The sequence below is a fragment of the Mirounga leonina genome, unplaced genomic scaffold, assembly GCF_011800145.1.
Source record: "Mirounga leonina isolate KUSES-001 unplaced genomic scaffold, KU_Mleo_1.0 Mir_114, whole genome shotgun sequence".
NCBI classification, from domain to species: domain Eukaryota; kingdom Metazoa; phylum Chordata; class Mammalia; order Carnivora; family Phocidae; genus Mirounga; species Mirounga leonina.
The window spans coordinates 37,569,777-37,583,535 of record NW_023270265.1 but is presented as its reverse complement, the minus strand read 5'-3'; the positions used below and the strand labels follow the sequence as shown (position 1 = coordinate 37,583,535).

The 13,759-nt window shown below is 38.5% G+C and overlaps 1 protein-coding gene across 3 annotated transcripts in view; it reads left to right on the top strand.

The window, feature by feature from the left end:
- The window catches only part of DCLRE1A (DNA cross-link repair 1A), a 29,055-nt gene that overhangs the window by 129 nt on the left and 15,167 nt on the right, over positions 1–13,759 (top strand). For 2 of the 3 annotated variants that reach the window (XM_035029453.1, XM_035029434.1), the window contains exons 1-6: positions 84–1,604; positions 3,809–5,506; positions 7,150–7,283; positions 8,391–8,509; positions 11,595–11,735; positions 13,446–13,591. In XM_035029453.1, the coding sequence (XP_034885344.1) occupies positions 1,139–1,604; positions 3,809–5,506; positions 7,150–7,283; positions 8,391–8,509; positions 11,595–11,735; positions 13,446–13,591 (2,704 nt within the window). In that variant the 5' untranslated portion in view covers positions 84–1,138. Of the gene's footprint in view, positions 1–83; positions 1,605–3,808; positions 5,507–7,149; positions 7,284–8,390; positions 8,510–11,594; positions 11,736–13,445; positions 13,592–13,759 lie in introns of those variants that run through there. The other variant, XM_035029442.1, reaches the window with a different exon arrangement.

Here is a 13,759-nt window from a genome sequence, read left to right as displayed (position 1 = left end):
GTCCACAAATACAGTATTTGTCGCCCCGCAGTGCTGAAAGTGCGAGCACGAACAGATTGTCAGCGGAGCAGGGGAGGGGGGAGCCGAGGGGAGCGGACGCAGCTGGAGCTACTCCCGAGGGGGTGCGGGTGGCAGGTGGGCTGCGGCGAGGATCCGGGTGGGCTGGGCCTCCGACTTCGGAAGCGGAGGGCTCTGATAGCTTTTATGCAACGGGCTGTGCTCGCAGCTCACTCTCTCCCTGCCCTGGAAGGCGTAAGGCCCTACTCAGTGGCCTTGCAGCCCCCTGAGTTCAAAGAGAAGGCAGAGCAGGTGGGAGGCATCAGGCAGGTGAATCTTGGTTTTGAGGCTGTGGAGAGAGGGCTGGCCACGTCTAGGGCAGACCACGTCTGCAGTCTGGTTTTAGGAGTGTGGGCGGCCTCAGTGCGGGCACGACTTCACTTAGTTGAATTCTGTTTGTCCATTGTGCAGTGTTTGTTCGTTGCTGCTGGAAGAAGATACTGGACTGCCCCAGGAAACTGAAGTGGTTGAATATCCAAGAGTCAAGGATAAGGGCAATTACTACCCCCCCCCCCCGAATCACACACCTCTTTGATTATGGTGTGATTATGGTGGTGCTAGGAGGCTGAGATAGCCATTTAATGTTTGGAAACCCTGCTAAGCCAACTGCCCAGGGACTGTGGTTTTATTTGTGAATTATTTGGACAATTGTCTAGTTGAAAGGGAACTGACCGGAGCTTTATAACAATTTTACAAAGCTCATTCTAAGATTAAGCTATTGAACCTATACTTCCTATTAGTGCTTAATTTTCCAAGTATTACTGATTCTTATTTTTATGAATCAAGTCCTTGGAAAGGCCGACACACTTGAATGAAATAGTGGTCACAATGGGAAAATTCTCAGATGCTACCCCTGTGGTAGGTTCTCTTAATTTTATTGTGGTATGAATGGAATAGCAGGTGTTCTCAGGTATAAGGCTTGTAGTTTGCCAATACATTAATTACCAAAGCTTTAGATTCCCATCAAGTTAGTGGGGGTTTTGTTACTTTTTTTTTCTCAGCAAAATATTTCCCTTTAAAATTTTTGTAACAAGAAATTGTTTTGTAACAAGAAATCCATTTACTTAAAAATCATTTTGCCATGTTAGAAGATGCTTTTTTGGAAGAAGACATCTGGGAATACAAATCTAAAAGAAAACCAAAACCAGTACATACAAATAATTGCTCTGAGACTATGCCAAAATCTGTTGAAAAAGCAACAGATGGAAAATACCAGTCAAAACGAAACAGAAATAAAAAAAGAACTGCAGAAGCTAAAGAGAAGACAAAGGACCCTGAAATGTGCCTTGGAGAAACAGATAGTCAGACTTCCGTAGCTTCTAGTCAGAATTCTAGTTGCGGAGATGGTATTCCCCAGTCCCAAGACAAGGAGACGGCTTCAGGAAAGCATTGCAGGACTCGCAAAAACAAACAAGTATCTCCAAAGATACGTCCAGTTTATGATGGATACTGCCCAAACTGCCAGATGCCTTTTTCCTCATTGCTAGGTCAAACACCTCGATGGCATGTTTTTGAGTGTTTGGATTCTCCATCAGTCTCTGAAACAGGTAAGATGACAAAAAAGGGAGTAGTCTTTAAGTAGTCTAAAAAGCCTGCATTAGGCCAGACGAATCAGTCCGATCAGTAAAATGAAAGGGAGAGGAGACACTAAAGTATAAATGTCTTACCCTAGAAGGAAACAAGGAAACCATTCTTGAGAAGGGTAAAGAGATCATAGTCAATGGTATAATTGTAAAGAATGTTGCAAACTTGAAAACAGTTGAAATGCATTTTATTATTTCATGGAAGTTCCTAAACATCGCAATGATTTTTCATAAATGTTAATTGAGCACATACTATGCTAGATACTTTCACTCTGTTTACTTACTTGACTCTCAATGACAGCAAAAAGATAAGTGGTATTGACGTTTTACAGATGAGCATTCTTAAAAGTTAAACTGCCCTTTTGTTATCTTTTGTGAAACAAATTTAAGGAATTATCCATATAGTCGAGTCTTCTAAATGTTGGATTTATCATGCTATTGTACAGGAAGAAGATTTGGGAAGGAGTCTTAGATTTTTAAGATTCGAATTAAAAATGTGCCAAATGATAACTGAAGTAATATTATGCTTTATTATCTTTTAAGATATATAATGCCATGTTTAACATGTAGGTAGTAGTCCTACTTGGAGTATATGAAAAATGGGTTGTTATGATGATTTCTATATTTCAAAGTTATAAATACCATATGTGGATTTTTAAATCTCAAAGAATTAAAATTCAGCAAAATAAAAATACTACTCAGTATAGCTTTCATGTTGTGTATGATTCAGAAGACATTATTAACCTCTAGTTGTTTTAAAGTACTGCATAAAGATGCAAAAGAACTTTAAAATAACTTTGGCACTAGCTTTTTTTTTTATAAAGTGAAAAGTCTCATCAAAGGCTGCTAATTTGCTTTTAAGTGGCTTGAAAATCAGAAATGGAAGTTGGAGTCTTATGGTGAGCAGCTCAGGGTGAAATGTCTTATGATGAAGCCACCTCAAAGAGATTTTTCTTTTGGTTTTTCACTAAACTCCTTTGAATAGAATTTCATATAGACTCTTCTTGAGTTGAATTCTGTGCCACAACAAATAATTTTATGAGGTGGTTTTAAATTAAGTTAAGCAACAAGGCCTTCTCATTTATTGTAACATCGTTTTTAGGAGGGAGAGTGGGTCATTTTTTGATAAAGCTGGAAATTGGGGCACCTGGCTGGCTCAGCCCGAAGAGCATGTGACTCTTGATCTTGGGGTCATGAGTTCAAGCCCCACATTGGGTGTAGAGATTGCTTAAATAAATAAAACTTAAAAAAAAAAAAAAAAACCTGGAAAATAACATATAAGGGTATATGCCAAGACTGTTTCTCAATTATAATGTATGATGGGGAATAGTTTCCAGATTATTATTAAAGCCTTAATATTAACCAGTTTATCAAATTGAATTTCAAATCTTAGAATTTAAACTATTAGTGTATGAACAGCTATAACTAATTAAGATTGCTATTACTCTTATTGTATACAGTGTAAATATTAAATAATGGACCCTAATTGGGTACTCTAATTGTCACAAATCCATATTACTTGATAAGATAAAAATTGGGGTAGAACTTTAGTTCTCTGAGAGACACACTAGTCTTTTTCATTCTTTATTGCCAGAGCAATAGTGAACTAGTGAACACCTATAAATACCTTGTGTAAACATGAACTGTAGTTTGAAGAGGCTCATATTTGTGAGAGTTACTAAGGGGGGAAAGGTGTTAGTCTTACAAAATATTTGAAAAAAAAAAAGATTATCTGAAAAGAAATTTAAAGTGTTTGATTTAAAAATAATAACTAGCATGTTGCAAAACCATACTGGATTATTATTATTTTATGCTGGATCTTTTGCTTGTGTAAAGATAGCTACGGTCCTAAGGCCTCAAAGTAGCACTGATGACTTTCCACTTAGGTTTTTTTGTTTTTGTTTTTGTTTTTTAAGATTATTTATTTATTTATTTATTTGAGACAGAGAGAATGAGAGAGAGAGAGCGCATGAGAGGGGGGAGGGTCAGAGGCAGAAGCAGGCTCCCTGCCAAGCAGGGAGCCCGATGTGGGACTCGATCCAGGGACTCCAGGATCATGACCTGAGCCGAAGGCAGTCGCTTAACCAACTGAGCCACCCAGGCGCCCTCCACTTAGGTTTTCACGCTGTCTGTGCTTTGATCCTGCATTACTTTTTAAAATTTTTCAGAGTGTCCTGATGGTCTTCTGTGCACCTCAACAATTCCTTCTCACTTCAAGAGATACACTCACCTCCTGCTTGCTCAGAGCAGGGCAGGCAGTAGACCTTTCAGCAGCCCACCACATGGGCCAAGGGATTGCTTCAGTGAGACTAATTCAGGCTTTCTCTGTGGCCTTGAGGAAAGATGGTCTGTGCATCAGAAGCCAATGGAAAACTTAAGAAATGTTTCAACTCACCCCTCGTTAGTGACACCATGTCTAAAGAAATCGCAGTCTCCAACTGAAACCGATAAAAAGATTTCTTCTTCTTCAACAAATATCCAACCTTCCCAACAAAACCTCCAATTTCCAGAATGTGTTAATAATGACAAACTGGTGGGAGTCGGTTTGCCTCTTGCTGAAGAACTAGACAGCCAAAGCAACTCAGAGCACAGACACTCCCCATTGCCAGAAAATGACTTTAGTAGCTGTGAAATCTCTTATTCTCCACTTCAAACTGATGAGGAAACTTACAGTATGGATGAAAACCTGGGTGATTTGCAGCAGGAGCTATTCTTTACGGAGAGCTCTAAAGATGGCAGGCTGGAAGAAGATGACAACAGGTGCACTTTGTTTCAAAAACCCCATGGTCAGTTCCTGAAGGACCAGCAGGAGAATGGCCCCCACGTGGATGGCTTCTTGACTCAGGATAAATACCAAGAAGTATTGTATAAATACAACACTCTCACTGGTTCATCTCAACTTTTTTTCCAAAATAAGGGTGTTATTCTGTGTGATGATCCAGCACATACTGGTAATGATTTTGCGCTGTTTCCATCTGCATCAGCACAAGGGCTTACTTCTAGTTATCAGGCCGCTAAAGCAAAACCTGGTAAGCCAGAATGTCACCCATCTCAATCAAATAAACAGAAACAGGCAATTGAAGAATCAGCTGTTTGCAATCAGATTTCTCTTCCATCACTTACTAGTGAGATGCCAAGAGCTTTCAAAAGGCAGGGAGAAGGGGATCTTTCTTTCCATCCAACCCAAAATAAAATGAGAAAATCATCAAATAAGAACTTCAATGCAAAGAACAATGCTAATTCAGCGTGTGTCTGCAGAAAGGCATTAGGTGGTCAACTAGACAGTAAAGCTACAGTTCCCAATACAGAGAACTCTTCCAGCGCACTTAATGCTGTCCAGTCTCTGACAATGTCGCCATCTGGTCCCAAGTGTCCTGCAACACAGCCTTCTTCCAAAGTGATGAAGCAAATGGATATAGGTGTTTATTTTGGACTACCACCCAAAAGAAAAGAAGAGAAATTGCTAGAGGGGAGTGCAGTGGAAGGGATGAACTTAAATCCAGTTGTAAGTCCTAATGAAAAGAGGTCGCGGCAGCGCAAGAGGAAAGCAGAAAAATCTTTAAGTGACTTAGAACTCGATGCAAAGAATTTAAGTGAGAGTCGGCCCTCTGTGGAGCTTTCTAGTGAGAGGTCACAGCATCAGAGAAAGAGACTTAAAAAGTCAGTTTCACTACAGGAGGGAGCACATCAGAAGAGGTCACATCACCTTAACAGGACAGAATCTGGAAGAGTCAATTTAAGGAAAGACAAAGTCTTCATAAAATCACCTTGTGGCGGGCTGCAGAGAGGGAACACGAAAATCCCGGAGTCACCTAATGCAGGACAATTAAGGCCAAGGACATGTCCATTCTATAAGAAAATACCTGGTAAGTTGAAAAACCAACGCTTAATATATCTACAAAGAATTGACTTTTAAAAATTTCATGTTTATTGCCCATGTTGTGTGTGTTTGTACAGAGCAGTTTTTTTGTATGTATTTCCATTGTTTTTTATACTTCATTGACGTGTAACAAAGATTTTTTTTTTGCCTATTTAAATGTTTTTGCCCCATTCAATTCAGCAAACTTTTATTAAATATATTTTGTGTACAAGATACTATACTAGTAGGTAGATTTTACAGATTTGACCCAGATGAGTAAAGGTCAGCTTAATAGGGAAGGAGGAGAGGCTCTCTATAAGTAATTATAATAAAAACTTATATACAAATTATAAAATTTAATTAAAATAAAATAAGAGTAGTCTCTAAGCCTTTAAGAGAAATACAAAGTGCTAAATAGCTTCAAAGAAGGAAAATTAACAGATTGTATAGGTCATAATAAATGCCAAACATTTTTAACCCCATCATAACTTAGTTTCTCAGCCTTTTTTGTATTTTGTAATTTCACATGCCTTCATAGATGAGTTAGAAAAATGTGTCGTAAAATGAATTTTATTATTAAAGAAACCAATAATTCTTCTTCTGAAAAGAATATAAAATCTGCCAAAATATACCTGGTTTCAGAAAGATTGTTTAAAGTGCTTTGATAGTCGCAATCCATAATTTGCTCAAAATGTTTATGTAGGGATTATCACTTATGTTAACATCAGTTATATTTTTTAATACTTATGGTGATGAATTTTCTGTATTTTAAGTGAGCCTGAGACCAGTATGCCATATGTGGGGATAAGCCTCAGTGAGATTGTGAAGGTGTGCTTATTGACTTGCACATCACAATTCACACTCTTGGTTATTTCTTTCATGAACACTTTTCAGAACAGCTCAGCCATTTATTTTCTTTATTGCTCCTCTAGGTAGCCTTTTTTGGGCTACTTGTTTCCCTTCTTCCTCCCCCACCTCCCATCCCCCACAATGAAATTCAAATACTACAGATATGCTGTCCTCTGTTATTGTACTGTGACCTGGTGGAGGGCCACAACCACTGTAATATGTATGATTATTTGGGCCTTCAATCATTTGTGCCCCCAGTATCAATTGCCACAATAGAATAAAATAAAGTTAGCATTTTCCTTTTGCTGTTTCGCAGAAGTACAGGATTTTAGGTCAGTAAAACAAAGAAATAATTGGTTTGTAGCTTAGTATTTTAATTTTTTTGGTACAGTTATTCATTAAAAAAAAAAAAAGCCATGGGCGCCTGGGTGCCTCAGTTGGTTAAGCATTGGACTCTTGGTCTCAGCTCAGGTCTTAATCTCAGGGTCATGAGTTCAAGCCCTGAGTTGGGCTCCCCGCTGGCCATGGAGCCTACTTAACAAAACAAACAAAACATTAAAAAAAAGTTTTTTAAAAGCCAATACTGGGACGCTTAGTAGAAACTTAAGAGACGAATTTTCATCTCTAGTATGCCCTTTTGCTGAATTTATGTGGCATAAGTTTTTAAATTATGAAGCTCAGTTGGAATTGAGACGTAAAGACGTGAATAGGGGGTTTCCTATTTACATTCAAATCGGACATCTTTCACTCTTTCATTCTCTTGGCTCTTGCTCAAGCAGCTGTGTGCTCTTCTCATTGCAGGGACTGGCTTTACAGTTGATGCCTTCCAGTACGGACTGGTTGAAGGGTGCACAGCCTATTTTCTCACACATTTTCATTCTGATCACTATGCTGGATTGTCTAAAAACTTCACATTTCCAATTTATTGTAGTGAGGTAAGTTTTAGCCTTCAAAATTCTAAATGTATGGAATGCAGTGAATTTCTAAGCAATTTGGTTAAAAAAGAATAACATTGTAAGATCTATCATTCTACTAGAAAAGATGTGAGAAAACAGATTCCACATTAAGAGTCTAAAATTAAATGAGTTATTGTCAATAGTTACAAAACATTTTTTTTTAATGCTTTAGTATATGGAAACAGTAAACTACTTCACAGTGTAACTGAAACACCTAAGTTCCATTCAGTAAACACTTATAGATGCCCAAAAAGACATTCAAGGTGAAATACCTAGCTTCAAGGAGCTCACAGCCTTCAGGGGACACATTCACAAATACACTGCGATGGAATTGGTATTGTGACCGAAAACTGAGCGGAACACCAGCAAGTAGGAAAAGAAAGTGCTTTATTCTGGCCCAGGCCAAGGTTAGAGAAAGTTTCATGGTGCAAGAGATACCTTGAATTAATTATTAAACAGTGACTCTTCTAATGCCTACTACCAAGGGCTTCTGCTAGAATTCAGTTTAATCCTCAAGCATTCTTGAATTATTTTTATTGAAATAAAGTGAATTTCTTTTTATTAATGAAGCAGCCGAGGCTGGGAGAGATTAGGTGATGTGCCCTAAGTCATGGAGCCAGTAATGCCAGAGTCAGAATCGGAACACAGGTCTGTCCGATTCCAGAACCAGGCGAAGGAAGGAGGAGAGGGCATCCCAGGGAGAGAGCAGAGTTTGCATACAGGCATAGACAACAGAGAAATCTACCCATTGCAGGCTCTTCAGATAATTCCGAACGGCTAACCATGAGATAGGGAATAACAGAAGATAAACCCGCAGAAATGAGCAGGGGCCCCATCATGAAGGGTTTTGTAGTCATCTGGGGATGAGGGACTTTTCACAGGTGAGGGAGATCCAGTGAACCAAGTTTAAGCAGAGTTGTGACATAGTCATGGTAGGAAGTTCTTCCTGGCATTCTGGAGGGTTTCCATGAATGTAAGTAAGTGGGAGAACAGAGAGACTAAGATACTTGCTTCTAAACTAGATCTGAAGTAAAAGATTTATTTAGTATTTTACTGTATCAGCAATAAGCACATTCTGTTTTGCAGATAACGGGCAATTTGTTGAAGAGCAAACTTCACGTACAAAAACAATACATCCATCCATTGCCAATGGACACGGAATGTATAGTAAATGGTGTAAAAGTTATTTTGCTTGATGCCAATCAGTAAGTATTAAAGTTACCTTCAGACTAGCCTCGTTTTAAAAACTATTTAAAATAAAAACATATTAGTATGTCTATTTAAGAACTTTCTTGTGTTGGAAATAATATGGTTGATATTTTTAAAACTTTGAGTAAGACATGTTTCTCCTTTTGAAAAAAATAATGTACCCAATTACAGAATCAGAAATTAAATGTACTGAGAGATCCTTTAAATATTATCTAATTCATTTTTAATGCAGTTTAAATTACCATCCTTGACATATGAGACTCCATCTTATTTTTTAAAAAAATACTTTAACATGTTGCTGCTTTTTAGAAGAGCTAACCTTTTGCCATTTTCTTTTTTTTTTTTTTGCCAATTTCTTTAATATCGCTTATGTAAGTTAACAGCTTGCACTCCATTCAGATAGCAGAGGATTTTTCCCCCCCTTTTAAGAAATCCTTCAGGCTTTTGATACTAAAAACTTGGAAGATTTTTTTTTTCTTCGAAGTGGCTTCCCTTTTTCCCTCATTTTTTCTCTGTAATGTAAAGCACTGTCAGTATCCTGTTACCAAAATGCAACTGTCAACTACACTTCTTCCTACTTTTCGTAGGATTTTAGCCATCACGGATGCTTTGAGAATTAAAATTCAGACTAGGTCTCCAAAAATCCAGACCCATGCTCTGTCTTCAGGTTGCTTTTAACTTTTTGTCTGCTAACTTTGCTGCTGATTTTTTTTTTCTTTTTTCCTTTTTTTTCTAAGAGGGAGTTGGGGGCAGCAGGAGAGGGGGAAAGAGAGAATCCCAAGCAGACTCCCCACTGAGCGCAGAGCCTGATGTAGGGCTTGACTCGGGGCTCGATCTCACCACCTGGAGATCATGACCTGCGCCTAAACCAAGAGTCAGATACTCAACCGAGTGAGCCGCCCAGGCGTCCCTGCTGCTACTTCCTTTTTTAGTCAATGCTTACAACAGCTCAAGTTCTGATTTTTTTAGTCAACTTTATTAGGTACAGTTTACATAAATAAAATAGACCATTTTAAGTGTTTGCTGAATTTTGACAAAAATACCCACTCATGTAATACCCACTACAGAAAAATACAGGAAATTTTCCCACCCCAAAAGGTTTCCTTGGGCTCCTTCCCAGTCAATCTCCAAGCCCGACTCTAGTCCAGGGGACCATTGATCTGTATCCTATCACCATGTATTAGATTTGTCTTTCCTAGGGATTCAGTGAAATGAAATCCCATAGTATCTACTCTTTTGCGTCTAGCTTCTGTCACTCATCGTGTTTTTGAGATTCATCCATGCTGATGTGTATATCAATAGTTCGTGTCTTTTTATTGCTGAGTAGTATCTAGTGTATGGGCACCCTACAATGTCTTCATCTATTCACCTCTTGATGGACAGCTGATTTTTGTGTATTGACCTTGTATCCTGAGACCTTGCTAAACTTGCACATTAGTTGTAGTAGGTTTTTTATAGATTTCTGAAAATTTTCCACATGTACTATCATGTCATCTGCAAATATAGACAATTTTGTTTTACTTCTTACTTTCCATTCAGAGTGCTTTTTTCCCCTCTTGTTCATGGTCCTCGCTCAGACCTCCAGTACAGTGTTGAATGGGAGTGGTGAGAGCAGATACTGCCTTGTTCCTGACCCTAAGAGGAACGCTTTCAGTCTTGCTCCCTTTAGCTTGATGTTAGCAGTGGGTTTTTCATAGATGCCTTTTATCAGGTTGAGGAAAATCCCCTCCATTCCTAGTCTACTGAGAGTTTGTAATCATGAATGGGTGTCGACTTTTGTCAAATGCTTCTTCAGCATCTACTGAGGTGATCATATGATTTTTCTCCTCTATAATGTTAACAGGGTAAATAATAATGATGGACGTTTCGAATGTTAAACCAACCTTGCTTCGCTGAGATAAACTCCACTTAGTCTTCATGGATTATCCTTTAAATATATATATATATTGCTGGATTTGATATGCTAAATATTTTGTTAAGGACTTCTTTGTCTGTTTTCATAAGGGATATTGGTCTGTAGTTTTGTTTTTTTTTTTATAATGCTTTTGTCTGGTTTCGATATTAGGGTAATACTGACCTCACGAACTATTCCCTCCTACTCCATTCTGAAGGATGTTCTATAGTATTGGGACTGTTTCTCCCCTAGGTGTTTGATAGAATTCCCCAGTAAAGTCATTGCAGTCTGCAGTTTTGGGGTGGGGTGGAAAGGGTAAGTTTTTAATTAAAAAGTAATTATTTCCAATGTTTTCCCAGAATTCAAAATGAAAGCGCCATGTGTTTTGGCAGTAATTTCCAAGCTCCAGTGTGTCAGGCATCCCCAAGACCACCCTGAGGCTCAGTGGTTCACTTGAAGGACCCACGGGGCTCAGAAGGGCTATTGTACTCATGGTTACAGTGACAGGATACAGATTAAAATCAGCAAGAGGAAAAGGCAAATGGGGGCACAGTGCAGAAGAAAGCAGGCACAAATTCCCAGGGACGCTCTTCTCCCGAATAGCACAGAAGCACTGGTTCTCCCGGCAGCGATGTTCACCACACATGCCAAGAATATGGCAGGCAGGGAAGCGCATCGGAGCCTTGAGTCCAGCCGGGCTTTTATTGAGGGCCAGGCATGCACACATGCAACACCCATGTGACTTGCCTCAGCTCCTCAGACTCCAGTCCCCTAGAGCAAAACAGATAGTTTATGCTAACGATGTCATCTACGGTGACTATCTGGTCAACCTAGTAACACACAGACCCACACGTCAGGCATACAAAGCACTCTTATTGGGCAGAATATTCCAAGAGTTCAACTCCTCTCTCGAGGACCAGCCAAAGACTAGTCCTAAAGACAGGCCTTAGGTAGGGAAGTGTGGAGTTCGAACAAACCTGGCCTGCTGAATTAATCCTTTCCTGCACACCACTTTTTTTTTTTTTATTACGATGTAAACTTCCTACAACACTGCATTTCCTCTGTAGTGCAGTGCTGTGTCATGTGGTCACTACCAGAGTATATTACCTTGCTGACAGTGAAGAAGTCCTCTTCCTTCAGCTGCCTCCCATGTGTTAAGACTATTCCTTAGAAATGTTTGTGTTCAGCTGTCCAGGTGCTGTCATGATCCTGTTTTATCTTCCTAACGGTAAAGTCCTGTTACACACCGGCGACTTCCGAGCAGACCCCACCATGGAACGTTCTCGTCTTGCAGGCCAGAAAGTCCACACGCTTTACTTAGATACAACGTAAGAGAGGCTTTGTTTGTATGCTTCCTTTTCCCACTGACAATATTTGCCCTGCTTATTATGAACAGTTTGCACAGTTGCTTAGGTAAATCAAAATGATGGCTTATTGTCAATTACCATTTTAAGATCATCAGAGAACTGCTGTTTGGAAAAACACATCCTTGCTTAAGAACAAATTTGGGATGACATGTCTTAACTACAACTCAATTTTTTCTTTTCTGTGATTTCCTTTGGTTTATGTGAGAATCCTGTTACTGAAACAAGGAAGAAAAATTGGGGGGCAAGCTTTAGGAAAACACCCTTTTAGGTTATCTTTTCGAAGTACCTTTGTAACTCTTAAGTATAATTGTGAAGAAGAAACAGAGGCCAAAATGTGATTCTGTTTCTAAATATTTAAAATTACTTTGTTCCTTTCTTCAAAAGGTAATTTATAAGTGACAGCTTTGAATTTCTAAATGTTATAAACATAATGGTACCAGCCATTTTTTATTATATATTAAAATACCTCATCAATTTGTTAGAAATGAATTATGTCAACTATTTCAACCTGTTTTAAGAAGTGAATTTGGATGGCATATTTTAGTAAAAGATAGGCTTTCCACATTCAGTTTTCCAACATTATAGCTACTTTTTCCATTCTTTTATATGTACTTTAAATACTAAATAAATTAAGAAAATAACAAGTAAGCCCACCCCCCCTTTTTTTGCCTAGTTTTCTCTACATAGAATTCTGAATTTCTTTGTGGGTTTTTCATCAGAGAAAAGACAAGTGTTTTCTCTATTCTTATGGCTGACCAGCAAAAACAATCTTGAAAATGTGGAAAAATATGTTTCTTTGATGTTTGTACTTTATGACTTCTTTTTTAGTGAAAAAATGCTTAATTTTCATCCCAAATAGAGCTAGGTAGCTAGTAGTCTTAGGGTTAATTTTTCATTGGGTGTTATTGTATTGAGATAGACCCAACTGGGGATCTGTTGTATTGTTGTAATACTATATATATTTATGTATCTCCTCAGAAGAGCAGATAACCATGTGACTACTAACTGTTTGATTTAAAACTGCTTCATTAAATTCGTGTTTGGTTTCATTATTTTAAGAATTTTTTAAACTAAATCAGAATTCTTTAGTTCCAAGATCATCCCTGTCACTAGTATTTTCTTTGATGGTGTTAGAGTTAAAATGAAAAGATGCCGAGGTCTATAATTCACAGCTAAAATAGCTAGTTAGAACTGTTCTTGAAGAAAAAGAGGCAATTTTGGGTGCCTGGGTGGCTCAGTTGGTTGAGCGACTGCCTTAGGCTCAGGTCATGATCCTGGAGTCCTGGGATCGAGTCCCGCATCGGGCTCCCTGCTCAGCGGGGAGCCTGCTTCTCCCTCTGACCCTCCTTCTCTAATGCTCTCTCTATCTCATTCTCTCTCTCAAATAAATAAATAAAATCTTATAAAGAAATTGCCTCTTTTTTTTTTTATGAGGGCAATAAAGGAAATACACTGTACAAGACATATTGGAAACATAGAATTCCATCATAAATTATCCATAGCTTGTCACAAATATTTTAACCATAGGCAGTGGAATAACCGCAGTGGGGTTAATATATTACACTACCACTGTATATAAGTTTGTAAAGCTTGGCTTCTAAAATAGCATCTACCTTAATGCTATGGCTTTCTTGTTGCTCATTTAATAAGTACCATATTTCCGTATTACAGATACTGCAGCCCAGAATACTCCTTTCCGTCTCAGCAAGAGGTTATCCAGTTTGCCATCAACACTGCCTTTGAGGCAGTAACTCTAAACCCACGTGTTCTTGTTGTCTGTGGCACTTATTCTATTGGAAAAGAGAAAGTCTTCCTAGGTGGGTGGTAGCTGTATCTAATTTACATTAATATATTATAAAGATCAGATTCTCTTTTGCATAAAGCCCTTTCAGTCTGCATGCTTGCACTTGATACTTATTTCCTGAAATGGTGCAGTATTACCTTTGAAGAAAAATTTGATAGAGTTGGATTCATTTAAACTTGGA